The sequence below is a fragment of the Trichechus manatus genome, unplaced genomic scaffold (assembly GCF_000243295.1).
Source record: "Trichechus manatus latirostris isolate Lorelei unplaced genomic scaffold, TriManLat1.0 scaffold00008, whole genome shotgun sequence".
Classification (NCBI taxonomy): Eukaryota; Metazoa; Chordata; class Mammalia; order Sirenia; family Trichechidae; genus Trichechus; species Trichechus manatus.
In genome coordinates this window covers 18621351-18647294 of record NW_004443944.1, presented here as the reverse complement: position 1 = coordinate 18647294, position 25944 = coordinate 18621351, and the positions used below count along the sequence as shown (strand labels likewise).

The following is a 25944-nucleotide window of genomic DNA, read 5'->3' as shown; positions in this document are numbered from 1 at the left end:
TACAAAGTATGAGGTTTTATTATCTTTTTATCAAAAAATCAGTAACAGACAACAGTGTGAGAGGTGGCTACAGAAGAGGTGCTCCCGCCCAACACAGCCTGAGGGAAAGGGCACAGGGGCGGAAGAGGACCCAGCCAGCTGGGACCCTAGGTTGGGGTGGTGAAGGAGTTCATTAATGGCCACTGGATAGAGAGGGGAAGGGTGATCCCCCGACCCCCGCCAGTGGGGTCAAGGAAAGGCATGGTCTACCCAGGCTAGGCCACCAGGCCTCTCCTCTCTGGAGAAGGGGGATCCCAGATGATGGCCTCCAGCTGGAGCCTAATCAGCACCCCCCCCCATGCCCTCCACCCCTGCCCAGGGAGACAAGGGTCATCCAGGGAAAGCCAGAGCTGTGACTTGTTAAGCCAGCTTAGTCCTCTAAGCAGTGCTGTCCAATAGTTCGAAGTGTTCCATCTGTACATGCAGTACAGTAGCCACTGGCCCTCAGTGGCAACTGAGCACATGAACTGCAGCTATTGTGGCCAAGGAATGACCCTTGAACTTCATGCAAATTAATGTATTTAAATTTAAATAGCCACACATGGCCTGTGGTCACCACACTGGACAGTGCAGTCTAGAGCTGGGAGAAAGCCGACCAAGGAACACCAACTGGGCCCAAAAGCAGAAAATAGGGGGTAGAACCATCGACTCTCAACTGTCCCAGCCCAATCAAATGAAGGCACCAGGAACGGACAAGAGTAACAGGCAAAAAAACCACCCAACCACACAGAAGCCACTCACTCAACCACCCAGCCGACTTTCAACTAGAACGATCGCACTATTTCCTGAAAAAATATATTTATCTATTTTTCTAGAACCCAGGAAGAATAATAATATATTACAAGAGGCACAAATATCCCACTATCCCCTGCATTACATTTTGGGATCTGCTAGAAAATTATGTTTTAGCAAAAGCTACTTCTTAGAAGAAGCAGCCTCAGAAAGGGCCAAGGTCATGGACAGGAGAATGTGAAGTTTAAAAAAAAAAAAAATGATGGGGGAGAGAGTTTAAAGAGAAGGAGAGGCCCTATCTGTAACTATAAATAATAAAAAAAATATTAATAAAAATCGTATCTCCGGCTCTTCTCTCATTTTCGAGAAACAAACCAACCAACAAAAACATTAAATAAAGACTTAGCACACTCTTGCCCAGGCAGAAAGAGAATCTGTGTGAAGGAATGAACCCTTTAAAAAACAAACAAACAAACCTACCAAAAACAGGTTTACAAATACTCTACAAATCCATTTCAGTATGAACTTTCGGCTCTTCCCCCTCACCCTCCCTCCCTCCCCTCCCCTAGTAAAAAAATGCTGGTTTCCAAAAGTCACTTGAAAGAGCCCAGAATGGCTCAAGGTATACCACAGAGAGTCCTGTAGTGTGATCCGAGTTCCCAATGACAGACACATCTCAGGGTGCACATGGTTCTAATTCCTTCTCCCAATTCCTGGCAGAGACAGGCTGTGAAAAGGAGTGAGGAAGGCCGCTCGGGGGCAGACCTCTAGCCAGGATCCACGCAACACTCCTTGGCCCCCTGGCTTCTGAGGGCTCTGGATGGGGTATGATTCAGGCTAGGTTCTAAGCTGGTCTTAGGTCCTAGGCTCTAAGCTGGAAGGTTAAGAAATGATCCAATCCTCAGGCTGCCTTCAGAAAGGGCAAGTTTAACCCCGTTTTTCTGCTGGGGCAACTGAGGCCCAAAGAATCGAGAAGAGCCAGGCAGGAACACTAGAAGATGATGTCTCATCTTCTGACATTACAACATGATCACAGCTGGAGACACTGATAGGTCAGTATTAGGTTGCCCTCCCCCTACCCTAATGTCCACCCTTCCCAGTCCTTGGGCTTCTCTCCCCCCACAGTCCAAGCCCATGCCTGCGGGAGGCTTCACGCGTAGAACTCATTGGTGGGGGCTTTCTTGTAGATGGGTTTCTTGCCCAGGTCGTAGCTGCCTTCATCCTTCTTCTTCATGCGGTACACCAAGAGCAGGACCAGGAACGTGGCAAAAAGAATGCCCACGACGCCACCCACAATCAGAGCTGGAGAGGAAGAAAGAAGAGAGGTGAGGGTGAAAGCTGCTCAGTAGGGCCCTGGGTACCCCATTATGGACTGAACTGTGTCCCCCCAAAAATATGTGTTGTAAATCCTAACCCCTCTACACCTGTGGTTAGAATCCCAGTTGGGAATGGGTTTTCTTTGTTATGTTAACGAGGCCGTATCAGTGTAGGGCGCGTTTTTAAGTCAATCTCTCTTGAGATATAAAAGAGCAGATCAAGCAAGCAAGCACAAACAGCCACATGATTACCAAGGAACCTAGGGACAGAAGCTGAAAAGAGAGTAGACAGAATAGACGGGGAGAGCCTTTCCCTCAAGCCAGTGCCCAGAATTTGGAATTCTAGCCTCCTAAAACTGTGAGAAGGGAGCCCTGGTGGCACAGTGGTTAAGCGCTCAGCTGCTAACCAAAAGGTTGGTGGTTTGAACCACTCTGTGGGAGAAAGATATGGCAGTCTGCTTCTGTTAAGATTATAGCCTTGGAAACCCTATGGGGCAGTTCTACTCTATCTTATAGGGTCACTATGAATCAGAATCGACTCATCAGCAATGGGTTTGCTTTTTGGTTTTAAACTGTGAGAAAATAAATTTCTGTTTGTTAAAGCTGCCCACTTGTGGTATTTCTGTTATAGCAGTACTAGCTAACTAAGACACCCCCCTCCCCACTTCCAATCAATGCTCTTACAACTCTACATCTTCACCATCACCACCACCTGGGTCAGGCATTCGATGCCTTATTTAATTTGATCCTCATGACCCTGTTTATGAGAAGGGAATCACTAGGCCCAAAGAAGTTAAGTCACTTAAGATCACATGGCTAGAGTGGCAAAACCACTTTTCTAATCCACGTCCAAAGCCCAGGCTCTTTCTAAACACCAGGTGGACTCCCCAGCAGCTTAGCACTAACTGAGCCAGCCAGAAGCCAGAAAATCGCAGGCTGTGGAAATGCCTCTGGACGTACTTATCCTGCAGACCTTAGCAGCCTGGTGCTCTCTAGCTTTCCCTCTGTGTGCATACATATCCCAATACGGGCCTTAGCTTCTACATACAGGCAGGTGTACACTACCATACACACGTATAGCATACTAATATATACGTGCCACAGTACTATGCTAGAGATGGAGTCCCTGGGTGGTACTGCAAATGGTTAATGTACTCAGCTGCTAAGTCCACCTAGAGGTGCCTCAAAAGAAAGACCTGGCAATCTACTTCTGAAAAACCAGCTATTGAAAACCCTCTGGAGCACAGTTCTACTCTGGTACACATGGGGTCGCCATGAGTCAGAATCAACTCATTGGCAACTGTTTTCGTTGTTGTTATAGATAATGATATATAGTGGTTTACATTCCCGCATATAGCTCAGTGGTTAAGGCCTAGTTCTACTTACTGGCTTACTGGCTGTGTGATCTTGGGCAAGTTCTTTCAGCTCTCATTGCAAAAAAAAATCTATTCTCATCGGTTTGTCATAAGGATGAAATAAATTAATCCACTTAAAGTGCTTAGAACAGTGTCCACTGCATAGCACAGCTCATTCGTTGTAAACCTCTGGTTTATATCTGCCTTCCTAGCACCCTGGAAAGAGCCCTGCTGGCGCAATGGTTAAGCGCTCAGCTGCTAACCGAAAGGTCAGCAGTTAGAACTCAGCAGTTCCGCGAAATAAGACCTAGCAATCTGCTCCCGTAAAGATTACAGCCGAGAAAACGCTATGGGGCAATTCTACTGTCACATGGGGTCACTATGAGCTGGAATCAGCAGCAACCAACAACAACAGCAGCAGCCTGAATTGGGCTTGGCACAACAGCAATTGCTTCATAAAACATTAACATTTGGACTCAAAGGAGCACCGCCCAAGGGCACCAGCTAGTGTGGGGCAGATGTGGGTTTCTAACCTCAGACATCTGTAGCACAACGTCTGTTCTCGCTCCACTACGCCAGGTGGCCTGAATGGCTCATTCCTGTGTGTTGAGGGGGCAGGGATGTCTCATAGGATCCTTTCTGTGGCAGATTGAGTCCCCTAATTCAGTCTTACTCAGGCTAAGAAGATTATTTTTCCAGCCCTGCACACACTCCAAATCTACACACAGAATGGGGGCAGACTGGCACAGAGGAGCCAGAGAAGTTTCCTTCTGGCCTACAAGTTCTATGAAGCAGCAGCAACCAAGTGCCCCTGAAGTGCCCCCAGGGGATTCTACTAAAAGCACATGGAACATCAGGCCTCACCTCCATTCCTGTTTCCATCACCTTCCCTCCGACAACCCCAACTCCTCCATTAGGCCCTTGGTCTGTGCTGGGACTGCCTACAGGATCCAGGTGAAAGCACAGGCTCAGAGTGACCACAGGCCTGGGTTCAGACACCAGGTATACCATGTCCCGGCTTTGTGACCTTTGACAAGTTATTTAGTTATTCAGCTTCCTTATCTATGAGAGCATAGATAACCATACCTACCTGATAAGGTTGTTGTGGGGACTCATTGAGGACACATGCATCACCTGATAACATTTAAGCACCTGATAACTCCCAGGTGCTGTTTAGAAGCTAGTAGAATGGAGGGCCCCACCTCAGCTGGCTCAAGAACACAACTTTTCGAGGATCTTATATTTGTGTAATTCTCAACTAGGAAGATCCAAGCAACGACCTGGCTAAATTCAGGGCAGATTACCCAATAAGTAAGGTACACACAGGTCCAACTGTGCCTTCCCACCAAATCTGCAGTGTACAACTTCACCTGTCCCCCATTGCATCAAAGATGTGGTGAAATTGCTCACTGCAGATTAGCAAGTAAACACAATTAAGCCCATGCATACCTTAATCACTGGTTAATCTGCCCCTGCCTGGCTTCGGTTCTGTCTCTTGCCTGTGGCCCGCAGCAAGTGGTTTGCTTTCTCTTCTCCCCATGTATAAAAAATAGTTGCTTTAGACTAGATCAATGGTTTTTAAATTTTCTGTTAAAAGCAGCAGAAACCTTTCTTGGTTGAACCAAAACCTCTTGCAAATTCCAAATATGCCAGCTAAAACCAAAACTCCGTGGTTGAAGAAAGACCGGGGAGGCTTTACCCCTATAATATCTTGTAGCTTTGAAACCTACGAGACTTGTTAGGTGCCACTGAGTCGATTTCGACTCATGGGGACCCCACGTGACAGAGTAGAACTGCCCCATAGGGTTTTCTTGGCTGTAATCTTTATGGAAGCAGATTGCCAAGTCTTTCTCCTGCTGAGCCATTGGGTGGGTTTGAACTGGCAATCTTTTGGTTAGCAGTCAAGCGCTTAACCATTTGCACCACTGACTTCTACCTACAAGACTATACCGTCTTGCTGACACATTCAGGGTTTTGCAGCGAATGTCACGAAACAAGCCTGTACAAACTGTTGACTGGGAAACTAATTTGTTCTGTAAACTTTCACCTAAACCACAACAGAATGTTAAAAAAAAAAAAAAAAAAAAAAAAGATTATATGGTCTCTAAGAGTCTCTCTAGTTCTGATGGCACCCCACCCCACCCCACCCCACATTGAACATGAAGTAGTGAAGGAAAGCTAAAAAGAACACTGGCTCATGTTCTAGGAGGCTGGGTTCAAGGCTGAACTGGGCATGTGTCACTTGGGGCCAAAATCCCAGGAAGCCTCATCGGCAAGAAACAGACAAGATCTGTTTCAGCTGAAGGTTAATAACCATAGAGCTCTATCCCTACACCTCTCAGAGGGCTCTTCCAGCTGCTGGTCCAGCTGGTTCCCAGGGCCCATGATAACCACTCACCAGGCCAGTTCACCCAGACGGGCCAGCCGTGGTATGCCTGGAAAACCTGGCCAGAAAGGGAGCTCCCTCTGACAACCCCAGCCTTGGGGATCACACCCACTTCCAGGGCTGCCAGAGCCAGTTACCACCCCAGCTAAAGGCCCCCCAGCCAGGCTGGACGAAGCCACTCCTGACAGAGCTTTCCCCTCAATGGTACAGTACAATCAATAGCTCTGAAGCCAAACATTCAACCTGTTTTTAACACTCAGTTTCTTAATCTGTCACATGAAGATACCCTGTGACCCACATACAAAGGTTAATGAGAATTAAATGATAGATGCAAATCAAAGCAGTCCTTTATGGTTTGCAAAGTTGTTTCATATTCTCTTTTTCATGGTATCATGACACCAACCAAGCAAGGTATCATTGTACCCGTTTTACAGATGAGGAAACAGAGGGCCATGGAGTTCAAAAGGCTCTCAGCCAAGGTCACAAGGATAGCAAATGATAAAGCCTGCTGGGGGAAGCCAATTCTATCTTAAGGAATCTTCAGGCTTTCAAAGGAAGTTACTTTTCATAATTAACTTCCCGGATGCCAAACCCAGGCTGTGGAGTGTTTTGAAAAACAAGCAAGAAAGGCTTAAGGCAAGTGAATGCCTCCTGCCTCATGTTGAGAAGCCTTTGATTCACAATTCTTCCTCCTTGCGCTGATTCTGACTCTTGACAACCCCATGTGTGCAGAGTGGAACTGCTCCATAGGGTTTTCAAGACCGTGACCTTTCAGAAGCAGATCACCAGGTTGTCTTTGGAGGTGCCTCTGGGTGGGTTTGAACCACCAACCTTCTAGCTAGTAGTGGAGTACTTAACCATCTGTGCCACCCAGGGACTCATAATCAGCCAGAGCTACCCCATAAGGGTGGTTATAGTTCTTCACTGCCCCAGGGTGCCCCGACTGGGGGTGAAGGCGGCTGCATCAAAGGGAAGGGGCAAAAAGTAGCCTTATGGGCCAGGGCCCTTCTGCCCAGAGGTGCCACCCCCACAGCCCTCTTCCCCCTTCAAGATAGAGGCACGGGACCTTACCTGCCAGGACCTCTGTCCTCTCAAAGATGCCGCTGCCCTGGGCAGTGCTGGACATGGACACCCTGTTGGACACATCCTCATCCCCTTCAAAAGGCGAGATCCTCTTGGGGATGACCTCATTCTCCTCTAGCTCCTTGGGTTCGGAGGGGACCCGGTTCACAGGCCCTGCCCTCTCAGGAATGTGGTTATCTAGAGGCACCTGGATGGAGAGAAGGGGGAGAAGAGACAAGCACTGAGCCTGATTTGGGGAGTGACTCAGGGCAGGGGACAGGAACTTTCATCAAGGTGGATAAACTGCCATCTCCTGGGCTAAGCCATGTGGTCCTAGAGCAGAAACCGAGAACAACCTCTCAAAAATTATGCTGCCAAATCTTTAACTTCAACTTTTCTAGTAGATCTGCCCCAAATGGGGAATGAACAGTGTGAGCTAGGGTTCAGGGCTCAGGGTTCGGGGTTCCTGCTCACTGTTGGTCAGTGGGTATCCTAGAGTAACCACTTGGGAGAGCAGTGTGGGAAAATCTCCAAACTTGCTTGCTCTTTCAGGCAGCAATTTTGCTTCTGGGATCCTGTCCTAAGCAGCTAATCACACACGTGTGTAAAAGATGCTTGCTGCTGCGTTATAATTTTAAAATATCAAAAACTATAAACAACATTTCCACCAATAATGGGAACTGAGTGAACTATTATGTAGTCTATAAAAATGAATAAGAACATTTAATAATGTGCAGAAATGCTCACGGGCACATTAAGTGAAGAATACAGTACACAGAACTATATATGTAACTTGGTATCAATGCTGGGAAATAGCTACAAATACACAGATAAAGGGGCTGGATGCCTATCCCTAAGTGGGGGACTACCTACCTATGACCTGCAGCTGTGCCCGCCCCGAAATGAGCCCAGGGTCACAGACAAAAGCTTTCGTGCAGAGTGAGGTCAGACCCCACATACTCTGCCTATATGCGGGCTGTACCTTCTGCCTCTCTCAACAGGTGTTATAGTGGAGCAAGGGGACAGGGAAGCAAGAGCATGTGGCTACTTACCAAGGGTTGGATGACTTCAGGGAAGATCCTGGGGTCCTCCGAGTCATCTGCAGGGTCAGAAAGGCTGTGTGTTAGGTCGGTTACCTGAGATAACAACCCCTTCAGCCGTGGCTGGGAGGCTCCTAACTTACACCCAGCTCCCAAATGCTCAACATCCAGCGAGTGATCATTCCCACCCCAAACCAGCCTCAGCTGCAGTGGCATCACTAGGGTTGGTGTCACCCAGTGCAGTAACTCATGGTGTCAGCACCACCCCCCGCCCTGGCCCATGGACCTCCTCCGGTACCAGACCGTACAGAATCCTTAGTAATGTTTTTTGTAGGACTGTTACTCATACTTCATAATTCCCGTGTATCACTCCTTCTTTTCCTTTAGTTGGAGTACTGATGGCACAGTGGCTAAGAGCTCAGTGGCTAACCAAAAGGTAGGCAGTTCAAATCCACCAGCCACTCTTTGGAAACCCTACGGGGTAGTTCTACTCTGTCCTACAGGGTCACTGTGAGTTGGAATCGATTAGATGGCAATGGGTTTTCCTTTAATTACCACTTCATTCTCAAAAAGTTATACTAATTACTACAATACTGTAGCTAAAACACCAGAAATTTTGACAAAATCAACGACTATAAAAATAGCAGCAATGAGAACAACAGCGCATCCTTGTATCGAATGCAGACGAAACCATGTGATTCGAAGCGTCATTGTAACTGGGTAATGATATCTCTGACCAGAGCGCATTAGAAGGTTCAAAAGTAAATCAGCATAGGGTTTTAGCCTTGCAGGTATACGGACAAATGTAAGCTAGGCTTACGAAAAATGCTGTTGTTATATAACTACAGGGATATTTTTTTAAAAAATAATAAATTTCTGCTGAAACACTCCACAAAAATTTTATAGTCATTTTGGTGTGACCCCTCTGATGGTGTCACCCAGTGTGGCCTGCACCCCCCTAGTGATGCCACTGCTCAGTCACCTCATCTGTAAAATGGGGCTCCTATGACCTGACTCCCTGGCTCTTTTAGAGAGAAAGAATCTGTGAGCTGGTAGTGGGGCAGATGTTCTGTCAACTCCACACACCCATGCTCTATAAAGTGTGGATCCAGGGACCATAGTATCACCTGGGAGCTGGTTAGGAATGCAGAATTTCAGGGTCTACTGAATCAGAATCTGCATTTTTAACAAGATCCCCAAAGGGATTAAAGTTTCAGAAGCATGGCTTTAAATTACCATCATTATATTAAAGCATTTACTGTGCGTTTGGTATGTGCTGAGAGCTTTTAACTCAGTTCAGACCCCACAACACTGATGTGCTATTATTATTATTCCCATTTTACAGGTTAGGAAACTGAGGCTCAGCAGTCACACTGAGCAGAGGTTTGAACTCAGGACTGTGTCACTGCAAAGCTCAAACTCTGAAGTGTTACACTACCCTGCACGTGGGAGGGGACATTCTCAGTAGCTCTCTCTGGCCCCAAAGCCAGGGCCAGGCCATCACAGAAAGATCTAGAAAGGTCCCTGCCTCCAGGTCTGGCCTACCCTCACCTCCTACTGAAGTGGGGGCTTAGTTCTTTGTTCCCCATCCCCACCTCTGCCCACACAAGCCCCCTGTCTCCTGAGCTGGTACTTGTCTCTCCAAAGGAAGAAAACAATACCAGTCCTCCTTCCCTACCCTCATCCTGTCCTGACACCCACTGCCACCCCCATCATGCCCTCAGGCCAAGAGGAGGAGGCTACCAGGCCAGGTTCAGGCTGGTGCTCAAAAAACCCAGAGCTACCAACTAGCACGAAACATTGAACAATTTGACCTGGGAGGCTCTCAAGGACACAAAAGGTTAATCCAGTTCCTTTTGCTTCCCCTTGTTTTGAGGGGGAGGAGGAACACTACAGGAAAATCCCCACCTCAAGTCTCAAGATGTGAACACCCTCTTAAGGGGTGAGGCCACCATTCCCTCTAGCCCCGTGGCCTGCCCACATGCCCTCCATACCCAGATCTCCAGAGCCGGACAGCTCAAACTCATCGGGGCCCCCCACATCCTCATCGTCCGGCAGAGCTCCAGAGAAGTATCGGCTTGCTAATAGGTCCTGCGGGTCGATGACTTCGGTCTCTCGGATCTAGGGGTGAAAAAAGGAAACACGTCAGCCTCTAGTTTCTAGAAACACGTCAGCCTCTAGTTTCTACAATAGCCCCTAAACCCCAAAAGGCAGTGGAGTAGGCGTGCAGGAGATAACTCCGGGTGGTAGAAGGCGAACCTTGAGTGGAAGGCGGCCAGGCGAGAGTGCAGAGGCCTGGGCCTGGACCTCGCTCAGCCCCTAACCTGCTTGTGACCTTAGAAAAGCATCTTTCTTCCCATTCTAGGCTAACTAAAAATAATAAAAACCAAAACCAAACCCATAGTGACCCTATAGAACACAGCAGAACTGCCCCACAGGATTTCCAAGGCTGTAAAGCTTTACAAAAGCAGACTGCCACGTCTTTCTCCGGAAGAGTGGCTGGTGGGTACAAACTGCCGACCTTTCAGTTAGCAGTCGAGCACTTTAACCACTGTGCCACTAGGACTCCCTAATAAAAATAACAAAGATAGTAATAATAAAAAATATTGATATGACTAGGTACTATTATATTGAGCACTTGCTATGTGCCAGGCTCTATTCGTAATAACTCTGAAGGTATTGTTAACCCCATTTATAACTGAGGAACCTGGGCATTAAATATATGACATTGTGTTGGTGACAACACCAGAAATACAGGAACAAGCATTTGATCTGGGGCTGACCGACTCCAGAGCCACACAGGCCAGCTTGAGGAACGACACTCAAGGGTTCTACGCTGCAGTCGCTGTTGAGTCACACAGAGCAGGGAGAGGGCTGCTGACTTCGGCCTTGCCAAGCCCAGGACACCTGTCCCAGCTGAGTCAGACTGGGCCAGACAGAAAGGGCTAGCTCATCCACGTCCCGGGACAGCCCCAGGTCAGGGTAGGGCCCAGGCCTGGTGACTCAGCAGTGCCTAAGCACACTGTGTGGATCGTAACAAATTACACATAACATTATGAAGAATGGAATTCCAGAACACTTAATTGTGCTCATGTGGAACCTGCACGTAGATGAAAGAGGCAGTCGTTTGAACAAAACAAGGGGATACTGCATGGTTTCAAATCAGAAAAGGTGTGTCAGGGTTGTATCCTTTCACCATACCTATTCAATCTGTATACTAAACAAATATCCGAGAATCTGGACTATATGAAAAAGAGCGTGGGCAGCAGGATTGGAGGAAGACTCATTAACAACCTGTGATATGCAGGTGACACAACCTTGCTTGTTGAAAGTGAAGAGGACTTGACATACTTACTAATGAAGATCAAAGACTACAGCCTTCAGTATGGATTACAACTGAACATAAAGAAAACAAAAGTCCTCACAACCAGACCAGTAAGCAACATCAGGATAAACAGGGAAAAGACTAAAGTTGTCAAGGATTTCCTTTTCTTGGATCCACAATCAGCACCCGTGGAAGCAGCAGTCAAGAAATCAAATGACACTGCATTGGGCAAATCTGCTGCAAATGATCTCTTTAAAGTATTAAAAAGCAAACATGTCACTTTGAGGACTAAAGTACACCTGACCCAAGCCAGGGTATTTTCAATAGCATCACATGCATGCAAAAGCTGGACAATGAATAAGGAGGACCAAAGAAGAACTGATGCGTTTGAACTATGGTGTTGGAGAAGAATATTGACTATACCGTGGACTGCAAGAACAACCAACAAATCTATCTCAGAAGTACAGCCAGAATGCTGCTTAGGAGCAAGGATGGCAAAACTTCGCCTCACGTACTTTAGACATATTATCAGGAGAGACCAGTCCCTAGAGGACATCATGCTTGATAAAGTAGAGGGTCAGCAAAAAAGAAGAAGACCTTCAACGAGACAGATTGACACAATGGCTGCAATAATGATCTCAAGCATAGAAATGATTGTGAGGATGGTGCAGGACTGGGCAGTGTTTCGTTCTGTTGTACATAGGGGTCGCTGTGAGTCGGAACCGACCTGACAGCACCTAACACACACACACACACACACACACTCCAGTAACTCAGTCTTTCAAACATCTATTCAAATATGGGCAAGTCACATAGCGAATTCGCCACACAGCTACAGTGGAAAGAGCCTGAGTCTCCTTCTGACCAGCCCTGTGTCTGACACTGATGTGTCTGCCAGTGAGATGGAGGAGTCTAGGAGAAATATCAGTTCCTAGCACAAGGTTATCACTGTGGGAGAGGCCCAGGAAAGCCACTTCCGGGGCAAGACTCCTTCTGCACTACCCCACCCCTGGCTTCCAGGGAGAGGGGGGCGGATGGAACCTGACTATTTTGCCTTCTTCCACCTCCAGAAGAGCAGGAGGCTGGATTCCTGGAAGGGAGCCGGAAGGCAGTGGGCAGCACCCCCCTGACCCCAGGGCGGGGGAATCTGCTGAAAGCTTGGCACCCGTATGGGTGGGGAGCTAGCAGGGGTTAAGGCCCGGTTAGGGATGACTTCATGACTGGGGAATCAGGAGCTGTTGAGCTGCTGGCGCTGGAATTCCAGCCCCCGCACACAGCCTGTGCCTGTGGCTTTGGCTTGGCAGCCTGGAAGGAAGGCTCCTCCATGGTTGCACAATCTGAGTTACCCAGGGCAGGGTTCCTGGGCTCTGACCCCATCTCCCGCTACAGATTCCCTCAGGGCCCAGAATCTAAACCTGCAGGACCTCCATGGCTTACCAAGCACTTAGCACTACTTAGGAACTCTTAACAGACCCATTCTGTAGAGGTGGAGCGTGCCCTGGTGGCACAATGGCTAAGTGCTGGGCTGCTAACTGAAAGGTTGGAGGTTCAAACTCACCCAGCGGCTCCATGGAGGAAAGACCTGGAGATCTGCTCTTGTAAAGACTGCAAAAAACCGAAACCAAACCCATCACGGTCGAGTTGATTCTGACTCATAGCAACCTTACAGGACAGAGTAGAACTGCCCCAGAAAGTTTCCAAGGAGCAGCTGGTAGACTTGAACTGCAGACCTTTTGGTTAACAGCCATAATTCTTAACCACTGCACTCCCCCACCCTCCCTGTAAAGACTGCTGCCTAGAAAATCCTTTGGGGCAGTTCTCTGTCACAATCAACTCAAAGGCACCTACCAACAACGCAGAGGTGGAAAGGGGGGAGGGGCTCAGAAAAGTCAAGTCACTTGTCCAAGGTCACACAGGAGGTAGAAAGTGGCCATGCTGGACCAGAACCCAAGCATGGGTCACCCCTGTGCCTTTAACTGCACACACATAAATCCATGCTTGAGCTCACGGGTACCCAGAGCTGCCAGCCTGCCCCAGGCCCTGTTCAGTGGAGTAGCATCCAGCCCAGAGGGGGAAAGGAGGAACTCTGGCCACTTGTTGACTGGGCCTGGAGACCAGACTGGCTGTAGGAATCAGAGTTCAAAGTTCTCAAGGCAGGGGCTGGGGTCCTAGCACTGGGCTCTTCTCAGAAGAGATCCTCCTCACCCCTCCCAGTCCCCAGGAGCCTAGAATGCTGTTTGCAAATCCTGCCTTTAAGTTTGTGAAAGTGATCAAAGGTGTTTCCAAACAACTGACTGGCTGATTGTAACGACCTCCCTTTCACATTAGAGAAATGAGGGCTCAGAGAGCAAAGGTGCAGTGACGAGCAAGCAGCCAAGTCACTAGCAACATGGAAGCCGAAACCAAGATTTATTCCCAGCTCAGTGCTGTTGGTGGTAGCCTGGTCATCCCTAATCCTTTATTTTTTATATGAGGTTCCTCAGAGAGAATGAACAACTTGTCAAAGGTCTCACTGGGGCCAGAGGCATGGCCAGGATTAGACCTCCATCAGACAACCACTCCAGGGCCCTAAAAGGACCAAAAAACCATACCAAAAAAAAAAAAAAAAACCCATTGCCTTCGAGTTGATACCGACTCATGGTGACCACATGCGTTACAGAGCAGAAATACCCCACAGGGTTTTCTTGACTGTAATCTTTAGGGAAGCAGATCGCCAAGCCTTTATTCCACAGCACTGCTGGCTGGGTCTGAACCGTTAACCGTTAACCTTTAGGTTAGCAGTCGAGTGCAAACCTAGGGACCTCCTAAAAGGCCTCCTTCAAAGCCTGCATTATGTGAGCCTAGGAGGTTTACTCAGGAGGCTTGGAAGAAGCTTTGTGAGGCAGTGCTAATGGAAGAACACAGGAAATTAAATCTTCCCTGAGCTCCAGGGGCACGCCGTCTGCCCACGATCCCTGACTAGAGAGGAAACTCTCAAGTGAGTAGGAGCCCTTTAAGACTAGGCCAGCAAGACAGGGCCAAGCCCCATGGGACTGTGGGCAAGCATCCCTTTTTGTAAAGGAGAGGGGAGAGGCACTGGTAGCTCTCCCCTCCCCCACCCTCTTCAGACAAGGCCCATTCAGTCTGGGGTGGCTTTGAAGAGCCAAGCCACCCAGCAGCCAGACCCAGTCCTGACCAGGGAGGGACCCCACCCTGCTCCTGGCTAAGGATGTGGTCTGTTCTCAGCTCACCCCACCCCTGCCCGGGCACGTGTGTTCACATGTGTGTGCACAACCAGGTACCCTCTCTGGGCCTTCAAGTCTCCCTGCATCTTTGTCCTTTGCACAGACACATAACAGAAAGCACCGGCTGAATAAGGCAGTGGGCCTGGGTCTCACAGACCCTGCTGGCCCCCACGGCTGGTGGGCACCTGGGATTGGCACCTGGGAGGTTAGTGATTCTGGATGCTTCCTGAACTAGCAGGGAAAAGAAGAGGTAGGTGCTGTTTTGTTCCACGGGGACTAGCACCTGCCAACAGAAGGTATCTGAGGCCACAGAGCCCAACCCTCTCATTTTATAACCAAACAGACTAGACATGCGACTGTGCCAAGGTCACCCAACAGCTGGCTGCAGAGTTGGACTTGGAAGCTAGGTCTCCTGGCTCCCAGGCTGGAGCTGTCTTCCCTCCCCTTCAAGAGTCTTGGCTGCCCCTGAGGGTCTCGACAAATCCACAGGCAGCAAGCCCTCACTCTAGACATACTTCCCCATCTAGTCCTTAGGTTATAGGAATGGAGCTGCGAAGAGGTTGCCAACCCTACCTCAAAATCCTACAGCTCGGTTACCCCAGAAAAGTATGGGGGTTGGGGTGACCAACACAAGTATCCATTATGCTGGGCTCTTTCTCCATATGAGCTCATTTAATTGGCTCAACAGCCTTGGAAGGAGCTCTTACCATTTGCAGATGAGGAAACTGGGGCTCAGTTGAGTCACTCACCCAGGTCTCCCAGCTAGAAAGCAACAGAGCTGGAATTCAAAGCTGGATCTTTCTCAAGTGCATGCCCTGACCACAACCACGCTTCTCATTGCCACCCGCTCGCTCTTCACCTCCCCAACCTACTAACCCCACATAGCCCACAACACTCACTGCCCGGCCAGGGGTCCAGGGCACCCCTTCCCCTGGCCTAGGAGTAAACAAAGGTGAAAGTGAGTACTGCTTAAACAAAGGAACAGAAACTTGTCTGGGGCACCAGGGAGGAGCTCAGGGTCAGGGCTTGATTGACTGTGAACTGGTGGGAGGAGAGGAAGGAGAGGGCAGGAGAGCCTTCCCCCTACCTGGCTCCTCCCCAGGGGAGGTAGGGTCAGGAACACTTGACTCTGGCTTCTTTCAGGAGAGGAGACTTGCAGGGTAACTGGGCAAGCCAAACTGGCAGGGATGGCGGTGTGAGTACCTTGGGCTCCAACTGCTGAACTCACTAGAGTGCTTCTGGCAGGAGATCTCCAACAGGGGCTGTTGGCACAATCACTCTCCTCCCCCACTCCCCTTTCTCAAGGGTGAGACTTCCCCTATAATGAGTAAAAACTGGGGCCCATACTTCTGGTGGGGAACAAACTTCCACCACCATAGCGATTCCGCATAAAGGCAGATACAAATGCAAATCACAGTCCTGCCACTTCCTAACCATAACCCCACTGCCTTGAGTCTATTCTGACTCACAGCAACCCTACAGGACAGAGCAGAAATACCCTATAGGATTTCCAAGGCTGTAAATCTTTATGGAAGCAAACTGCCACATTTTTCTCCACCAGAGCGGCTGGTGGGTTTGAAACGCTGACCTTTCTGGTTGGCAGCCAAGCACTTAACCACCGCATCATCAGGGCTGCTTACCTAACTATAGAAGCCTGGGAACTTATTTCATGTCCTGGAGCCTTGGGTTTCCTCTTTCTAACCAAGGCTGATTACACTTCGCATGGCAGTGAGGATTCCTGCCAGTTAGTGTGGGTGGGGCCTGGTACACAGCAGGTGCTCAGTGAATAGTGGCTATTATTAACCCCCCACCTGCCCTCTCTCAGGAGGCTGGTGGCGCAGTGGTTAAAGTACTCCAAGGTTCAAACCTACCAGCCGCTGTGCAGGAGAAAGATGTGGCAGTCTGCTTCCCTAAAGATTACAGCCTTGGAAACCCTGTGGGGCAGGTTCAGCTCTGTCCTACAAGGTTGCTATGAGTTGGAATTGACTCGATGGCAGTGGTTTGCCTTTTGGTTTGCCTTCCTTCTGCTACCTGGCTAAAGGGGTCAATGCTATAACGGTTGGAGACCTGGGAAAAGTTACTGGCAGAGTTGTATTGCTGGAAAGAAGCTGGTTGGTGGGTGGTAAGCTGCCCTGCTAATTGTAAAGGGACATACTCTATCAAGGGTTATTATTTTGCTTCTGAGACCAGAGACTTTTCAACAACCAATCAGGTCCCTTCAGACTGTGCAAAAGAACAAACTCAGAAATGGGCAGAGACCTGCCCAAGGTCACACAGCTTTGAGCACCTGTCCTAACCAGACAGAGGCAGAGAAAAGACCACTTGTATCTTTATAAAAAGAGCAAGCATCAGTGAGTGACCAGAGACACCAGAAATTCTGCTTGGGGATCTGCACCCCCAGGGTATTTCCTGGTCTGCCTTGGGGACAAAAAAATCACTCTAGAAGGTAAAAAGAAACCTCGCACCATTCCATAGCCTGGTGCCTGAAGGGTTAAGCCTGGTCTGGGGCGGGGGTGGGGTGGGAGTTCAAATGGCAGGCTCTGCCCACTCCAAGGTCAGGTTACTTTGGACACTATCACTCTGGAGAGAGCCAGACCTGGCACTGCCAGAAGCCAGCTTTTCACCACCCAACCCCCCAGTACAGCCCATTCGTACAACAGGGGCTCTAGGATCCTAGGGTGCCAGCTAAGAATGGGGACTGAGGGCTTCTGGAGCCTCTGAACGTCCCCATCATGAGGCGATCCAGCACCCTTGCCACTAACTCCGGGAGTGACTTTGGGAGACTCCCTCCTGGGCCTCAGTTTCCCCACCTGGAAAAGGGGTTTCTTAAACAGACAAGCCTCCTCCTGTCTCCAGGCCTTGTAACCAAGCTGGGCATGGCTCCGATTACCGGTGGAGACAGCCAGGAGGGGGGTGGCTTCTCAGGGCCGCACAGACAGAGGTGCATTGAAGCTGGGACTTGTAATCTAAGCAGTGGATCCAAAATCCCTGCTGGGTCCGAAGGCCGGGAAGCTCTCAGGACGTAAACAAGCCTCCTGTGTTCTCCAGAGCAGCCTATGCAGCAGCCTCGTCCTGGCCGATTAGATCAGCCCTCAGTGCTGGCTTCCTGCCCCTTCTCAGCCTTCGCTGCCACCCTGGAAGTCACTGCTCCAGACCGGGTCAGTCTGTCCCACAGACATCTCCCGGCTGGGTTTCCCTGGGGTCAGGAGTGTCCCTACTGCGGCGACTGCCCAGCCATTTGCCACCCCTGCCCCCGTGCCCAGGGTTCGTGTGGTACAGCCAGTCCTCACAGGTTGCCCAGCCCTCTCCACCGAGTCATAGTTTCCACACATACCAGCCGCTCCCTGCCTCCCCTTTCCATTAGCCCAGGTGTCACCTGACTCCCAGCCTCTTCTAGTCTGTGCCAGAGAAAACTGGGGCAGCTGAGCTCCCCGGTCCTGAAGGATGGGGTGGGGTGCTGGGAAAGGGGGTGCTGAGTAGGAGGGGCTGGCCCAAGGTTGGGAAGGTGTTGGGGGTGTGCGAAGGAGGGTGGGGGCAGCTGGGTATAGAAAGGGGGAGTGACAACTGTAGAAATCAAAACTGGAGCAACTGTTAAGATCACAGAGTGGATCTTTTGGGGGAGTCCTGGAGCCCTCTGAGAAGGTCTGAACCTCGAGAACTGTAACCATCAGTTTTTATTTTCAAGGAGAACAGACACCACCTCCCTGAAGCCAACCCCCATAGCCAGGCTAAGAGCACCTGTCCAGCTGCTAATCAACAACTGAACTTAAATCAGCACTTTTGTTGTTGTTGTTGTGAGGAGCTGATTCACAGGAACCCCACGTGACAGAGCAGAAACTGCCCCATTGGGTTTTCTAGGCTGTAATCTTTATGAGAGTGGATCACCAGGTCTTTCTCCCCCAGAGCCACTGGGTGGGTCTGAACTGCCACCCTTTCAGTTAGCATCTGAGTGCTTAACTGTTATGCTAAGCCAGTACCTCCCAGTTTGCCAAACACTGATGATGATCCCTGAGTGGCACCGGTGTCAGCATCTGTGTTTTACAGAGGACACTTGGGCCTCCCACCAGCAAAGTGACTGATGACCTGCCCGCACATCCCTGGGTGAGCAGCAGGGCTGGAATGGGACTCAGGTTTCCTGGGTGTGAAACTTGCCCACTTTCCAGGGTGAGAAGGGCCCAGTGAGGCGCAGGAATGTGTCCAAAGGTCACCAGAGTTAATAAGAAACCAGCCCCAGAAGTCAGGCTTCTTGCTCTCTTAGGGTTAAGTCAGGAGCCCACTGTTGACATATGCCTTCTCCTCCTCCCTCTCCAGGGCACCACGCAATGAAAACTGGCTTTTCTGAACACTGCACCTTTTCTATCTTCACTCCCCTCTCAAAGCCCAGAGTAGTATTTGCAATTCCCTTGGTCTCCTTAAGACAACAAGCTCTGCCGCTCCTCCTACAAACACTGCCCGCAACACAGGAGGTGGCCCGGGTCCTGGGCAGTGTCCTGGGTGGTCCTGGACCCGATGCAAACCTTCAGCCCCCTTCTCCCTCCAGGCTGCAAACGGCTCAGCATGGGGTTCCTGCTGATGCTGGCAGGAGGGGTGGGGCTGCCAGGAACTAGCTCTTGTTTAAATATAAACCCATCAGATAATTAGCCCACTTCTAAGATAAACAAATAGGAGATTCAGGCTCCATCAGCCCCACCCTATACACCTTCCAGCTGTGGGGAAGAAGGGGAGGAGGGGAAAAAGCTTTCCAGGGGCCCTGGGGGCGGAATCCTCAAATGTGTAGGACCACCTTGCATCAAGGTGGCCTGGGCTAGGATGGAAGCTATCACTAAGGGACGCCCCCTCCCTACCAGGCATAGTACTATTGTTGTTAGATTACAGCTAGAACTGCCCCATTTAGAGTAGAACCGCCCCGTAGGGTTTTCTAGGCTGTAATCTTTATGGGAGTAGATCACCAGGTGTTTCTCCCGCAGAGCCACTGGGTGGGTTCAAACAGCCAATAGCAGCCAAGCACCTATCCACTGTGCCACCAGAGCTCCTGGCACAGTAGTTACACACACACTTGGCATCAAGTCGATTCCAACTCATAGCGACCCTATAGGACAGAGTAGAATTGCCCCATAGGGTTTCCAAGGAGCGGCTGGTGGATTTGGACTGTCGACCTTTTGGTTAGTGGCTGAGTTCTTAACCACTGTGCCACCAAAGCTCCAGCATAGTACTAGGTGCCTTTATTTGCATCCTTGTCATCTTTAACCTCGCTGCAACTGTACTATGATCTCCTTACAGACAAGGAAGCTGAGACTCCCAGAGGGTGAGTACATGTCGAAAGTCACGCAGCTAATAAAAGGTGGACTCAACAGGTCTGCGAACTCCAAACCACTAAGTTTCCATGCCAGCCCCAGGAAGGAAGCAGGGGACATCAGAAAAATCAGGGTCAAATTAAATCTGAACTGTACCAGCTGGGCCCTATAACTCACACTAGTTGCAGCCTCAGTTATGCTTTTTGAAAAAAAAGAAAAGGTGCTCCCTGCTGCAGAGGCCTAAAGCCTGATTTGGAAGGCTGGTCAAAGTCCACACACAGGCAAGGGGCTGTGAAGGTTTGGGCCTAGAATTTCCCTTATGTCTCAAGGTCCTGGACATTGAGACACTGACACTATCTTTAATAGGCTCCCAAAGGACAAGGCAAGACTCTTGAGCCCATTCCAACCCCCCCACCCCAGAGCCATCCTATTAGCCAAGAGGTTGAAGGGAAATGGGTGACTCAGGCACGCAAGCTACTGCTCTTTTTCCCCAGTGACTCACGAAGCCGTCAGCCCCTTCCCCCAATTTTAAGCATTCTTTGGAAATCACACCCACCAGTCTAGTCCAAAGGGCTGGAGAACAGATAGGAGCCAGTTCCTCCAAGAAGGAGCTGGGGCTGGGAGCCCAGCCTGGCTTCCTCAGCTCCTCATTCAGCCTGCGGGCTCAGCACTCCACGTCCTTGGAAAAGCTCACAGTTTCTAGGAGCTGGGGATGGCAGGAGCTGAATGGCCCCCTCCCGTTCCCTTCTGAGACTGGGACTTGTTTAAACTCATTACCAAGGAGGGCGAGAATGTGCCCTGCCTCCATCAATGGGCTCTCAGAGCTGGAGGGACCCTTAGAGGGCATTGGTCCAACGTCCTTATTTTAGAGTTGGAGGCAATGAGACTCACAGACAGGGCATGCTCAAGGTCAGTCAGCAACTCAGAGGTAGGACCCAAGGCATCGAACTTCAAACCTAGCAAATTTCCTCATCTGGAATGTTCTCTGAGGATGCTTAAGCCAGACACATTGCATGATCAGTTAGACCTGGTTCTGACCTTGGACGAGCCACTTCAATCCTCTAACCATCAGTTTTCTGTAAAACGGAGATAGTAATACCTATCTTACATATATCATTGGGAGACATTCATGCCAGAAATAAATAACCCTGATGCACCTTCAGAATAAAATTACATGTGTGAATTTGTTCATTCACACAAACATTGCCCAGCACTCACTATGGGACAGGTATTTCACTAAAAACAAATAGAGCAGAGTTCTGCCCTGGCTATGAGGGTGGGGGGGACTCAGAATTTCAGCAGCTTTCCCTCAGAAACCATGAATTTCTTCCAGGAAGGGAATGCCTTAGTGTCTTTATGGTTTCCACAGCCCTTTGCACACTGCATTGCAGGTATTTATTTAATTATTAACTACTAACAGAATGCCAAGGAGCCCTGTTGGCACACCGGTTAAGCACTTGACTGTTAACTGAGAGGCTGGCAGTTAGAGCCCACCCAACAGAAAGCCCTGTGTGGCAGTTCTACTGTTACATGGGGTCGCTATCAGTCGGATTCGACTTGACAGCACCCAACAACAACAGAATGTCACAGCTAGGAAAAGCTCGAGTTCAAATCCCTTGTTTTACAGATGGGGGGATGTCAGCCCAAGAGGGAAAGGGACCTCCTCCCAACCTCACGGAGCTCTCCGTTCAAAGTGCGACCCAGCTATTTCCTGGGAATTTGGTAACTCTGGGATCCCAAGACATCCCAAAAGCTCTCACTGGCCACTCAAGGGTCCTAGAACCTCCTGGGCTTCCGCTCCCACACCCACTTCTGTGCAGTCAAGGAGCAAACTCTCAAGCAGACCAGAAATATCCTTAAGCTCCAGTACACCCGGTAGGTGGGGGAAACTTCCCCATAACTGTCTGGGCCAAGTGCCAAGTCAGTGGGCTATGCCCCTGGGCAGCAACACCTGGGTGGGGGGGGCAGCTCCCAAAACAAGGCTGCCTTTAATGGGAGGGAGTGGCAGGAATAGATCAGGGGAATGCTCCCAGCTGGACAGGAAGAACTGGTTTAGGATGGCAACCCCCCACCAAATAGAGAAGAGGGCAGCTGGGCACTCAGCCTGGGCTCTCTTCCCCAAATCTGTGGCACCAGGGGGGTAGGGCACCACTCAGGGAGAGAACAGGCCTTTAGATTAAACCTAAAATGTGGGCAGGGGCCCCAACAGCATTGTTGAGGGACTACTGGACAGACATTCTGGTGGCCTGGATGCTCTCTGCTATCCCAAGTGGTACTCATTTTACCTCTGTTTCCTTATCTGTAAAGTGGCCATAACATAATTTCTGCATCCTAGTTTTTATTGCAAAGATAAAAATGCATCACAGGCCTGGCATATGGAAAACATTCAATGAATCATAACTGCTATTGGCAAAACTCTTCTCCCTGGCCACTCAAGGGTCCTCTGTTTTTCTCCGCTTGCAAAATTAAAAGTCAGACCGGATCATCTCTATAGTCTAAGCCACCTGTGACTAGGCCTGATTTTTCCAGCCACAACCTATGAAGGAAGAGGGGAGGGTTAAAAGGGGAAACGCTATGACCCAATTAGAAGTGGAAGGTCTGTGACACTAGCCACAGATGAGAGAGGAACACCTCTCTCAGGAAACAGCTTCCCAGGGCTGACTTCTCCCCAAGCTGTTCAGTCACCATACACAAGAATGACACAACCCCCTTCTCCAAACCACATCCCTCTGACAGCCCTGGACCATAGCTATCTGCTCCTCACCCCAAAGCACCTGCAGGCTCAGCAGCCTTGGAGCTAGACTGGCATGTAACTGTCCACGCTGTGACCTCAGAAGCCTCCTGGGTCCTTTCCTTTTTCTCCACACTGCCCAGATCAACACGATCCAATATCCAGTGGACGTCTCCCCAACCACTCAAAACCAATGCATCCTTCAGGCCTAGTTTAGGGCACTCCACTGAACCCAAACCAAACCCACCGCTATCGAGTTGAAACATAGCGACCCTATAGGACAGAGTAGAACTGCCCCATAAGGTTTCCAAGGCTGTAAATCTTTAGGAAGCAGACTGCCACATCTCCTTCCAGCTTAACCACCGTACCACAGGACTCCTTGGGCATTCCACCAAGGTTGGGGGAAGAGGGAGTGGGTGGGCAGGGGCAGAAGAATTGGGTTCTATCTAGTCCAGGCTCAGCCGCTAACCTTTTGGCATGGCTGCCCTTGACTTGGGAATACCATCACCCTACTTCTCTCCACCTCAGAATTCTTTCAGGCCCAAATCTCAACAGACTCTAAGGTGCCCGAAATCGGACCCCACAGCAGCCATGCACAGAGGAGTCAGGAGGACTAGGAGTTGGAGCAAGGACTTGGAAGCCTGGCTGCCTAAATTTGAATCCGGCTCTGCCCCTACTACAGCCCTGGTGGTGCAGTAGTTAAGAGAGTTGCTGCTAACCAGAAGGTTAGCAGTTTGAATCCACCAATCGCTCCTTGGAAACCCTATGGGGCAGTTCTATTCTGTCCTATAGGGTCGTTATGAATTAGAATAGACTTGACAGCAACGGGTTTGATTTGATTTCTGCCCCTATTAGCTGTGTCACCTTGGGCAAGTTACTTACCATCTCTTGCTGCAGAAGTTTAGACTAGTAAACAGTAGGGATGTCGTGGAAATTAAGCAAGCTGATCTATGTAAGGCCCTCAAAACACGGCCAGGCACAGAGTAAATGCTACATGTTTGTTATCATCACTAGCTGCCTGGAACTGTGCCTGGAACAGCCCTGAGGGCTATTGCTCAGGGTCTCATTCATTCCCCTACAGGAACCTGTCAGGCAGAAAGGACTTTCCCCTAAGTGAGCACAAGGAAGTAGGAGCCTCAGGGCTTTCAAAAGAATTAACATTAATGATTAAATTTCTAGGACTCACTCCCTCCCTCTAGAAGCCAGGACTTAGGAACAAGAAGGGGACACAAGCACCAGGTTCCTAGGGGGCGACTTAGAAACAAGAAGGGGACACAAGGACCAGGTTCCTAGGGGGCAGGTCGCCTCTCTCAGCAATTTCCATGTCCCCAACTTCCTAGATGATATTGTCTCCCTCCTCCCCGCCTGGCTGCTGGGGTGAATGGGGCTTCTCCGGGTCTAGGATTTTGAAAACTAGGAGGGGACCAGTGGGCAGTGAGAAAGCATTCTCTCCCCAGCCCCCTTCACCCCACTCAAGGCTGGGGCTCCAATCTCTCCATCTGCAGTTCAGCAAAAACAAACACTCTTCTTGCAAAATGCAGAGGCTCAACTCTTGAAAGCCTAAACCCATGCGCGCTTGAAGGATCAGAGTCCCAGCTTAGCTAAAAACAAAACAAAACCCATTGCCGCCGAGGCGATTCCGACTCACAGCAACCCTACAGGACAGGGTAGAACTGCCCAATTCGATTTCTAGGAAAGGCTGGTGGATTCGTACTGCCGACCGTTTGGTTAGCAGCAATGACTCTTAACCACTACGCCACCAGGGTCTAGGTAAGCACTACTCATCTCCTGCCTTTTGGGCAGATGGGGAAACTGAGACTCAGAAGGTGCAGAGCCTTTTCCTAAGACACAAGTCAGTCAGTAGCAGGGCTCTGTCCTCCACTCCCCGGTGTGTGAAGCACTGCCCCGCAGAACCCTTCCCTCCCTCTCACCCCCAAGCGAAGTCGAGTTCCGGGGCTACCCACCCTGCACGCCTGCAGAAGAGTGAGGAAGTGGTTAGGGGCTCCGAGCCTATCCCAGGATCGTAACGAGGCAAGGGGCGCGTGTGGGCGGAGAAGAGATGACACCGGCTTGGTCACGTCCGAGCCTGGAGCCCGCGACGGGGCTGAGGCCGGGGTAGGCGGGAGGAGCAACAGCCTGGGGGCGCACGGCGCTAGGAGGAGCCAGCCTCGGAGCCCCGGGTCCCATAGCAAAGTTTCCAACAAAGTTTCCCCCGCCTCGGCGGCTAGCTGGGGCGGCGAGCGCAGTCCCCCGAACGCCCCCCATCCCCGGCTCCCAGGAACAAAGGAGGGGCCGCCGCACCAGTCGCGCCCCGGATAACTCCAAGCACCTACCGACTCCGCAGTGGCGCTGGGGACGCTCACAAGAAGCAGCAACAGCGCGAGCAGGCGGGCGGGGACCATGGCTCCCAATGCAGAGGGCGGAGGCGGCAGCAACTGGCCCCAGGAGTCAGAGCGGCCCGTTTTATAGGCGGTGCGGCCCCGCCCCGACCCGCCCCCGCTGCCGCCCGCGCCCCGCCCGGAATTCCCCGCGAAAGCTGGGCCTCCCCGGCACTGCAACCAGCCACCGAGCTGGAAATCCCAAGGGACCCGCCGCGTACCCGCGCCGGTTCCCAGTCAGCCCCTACCGGAAGCCCCAGCCCCCTTTAGTTATTTGACCCCCTGCTAGGCAAGCCCCCAGAGACCATTGCGTCTCAGCCCATTTTGTAGTTGGGGAAACTGAGGCCCAGGGACTCGAAGGACTTGCCTGGCGTCTTCCGTTTAGACCAGCGCTCTTTAAACTGGGTGCACTACTCTCTGAAGGTACGGAGACTTCCCAAAGGGGACAGGGGATACGGGTAGTTTTTGGGCGGGGGTCAGCAAACTGTTTTTGTAAAGGGCTAAATAATTTAGGTTTTGCGAGTCATGCAGTCTCTGTCCCAACTACGCAAACTCTGTTGTTGTAGCTCAAATTCGGCCATAGACAGTACTTAAAGGAATGAGTGTGGCTGTTCCTATAAAGGATTATTTATGGACACTGAAATTTGAATTTCATACAATTTTCACTTGTCACAAAATGTTCTCCTTTTGATTTTCTTTCAAACATTTAAAAATGTAAAGGTCATTCTTAGTTATCAGTGACCCGTACAAAAACAGGTGCCAGACAAAGTCTGGTCACAAGGTGGCTCACCCGTTTTAAAGGATTTGTTTTCTAGATTTTGAACTTCCTAAAAAGTTTACTCTCTCTGAGAAATGGTCTGTTAAGTTTACCTCCATTGGCAAGGCCACGTCCACCCTCTGTAAAAGAAAGGTCTGTGTGGCCCCTGACCCATCCTGCATCTTCCCACAGAGCATCGTGGGGGGCGGGAGGTGGGGGATGGAGAAGAGGGAAAAGCCTCTGGGGTCCCAAGTATAGGTATGGTTGGAACTATTAGTGGGAGCATCCTATGATAATCAATTGAA

General features: G+C 50.3%; 1 protein-coding gene across 1 annotated transcript; it reads right to left on the bottom strand.

Moving 5' to 3' along the window:
• Positions 1-24936, bottom strand: SDC4 (syndecan 4). The gene is made up of 5 exons (XM_023724465.1): positions 24838-24936; positions 9925-10051; positions 7943-7989; positions 6900-7098; positions 1-2073 (listed from the first exon to the last, which is right to left on the bottom strand). Exons 1-5 carry the CDS (start codon positions 24904-24906, stop codon positions 1922-1924), a joined length of 594 nt encoding a protein of 197 aa, XP_023580233.1. The 5' UTR covers positions 24907-24936; the 3' UTR covers positions 1-1921.
• Between the last annotated feature and the right edge of the window lie 1008 nt (positions 24937-25944).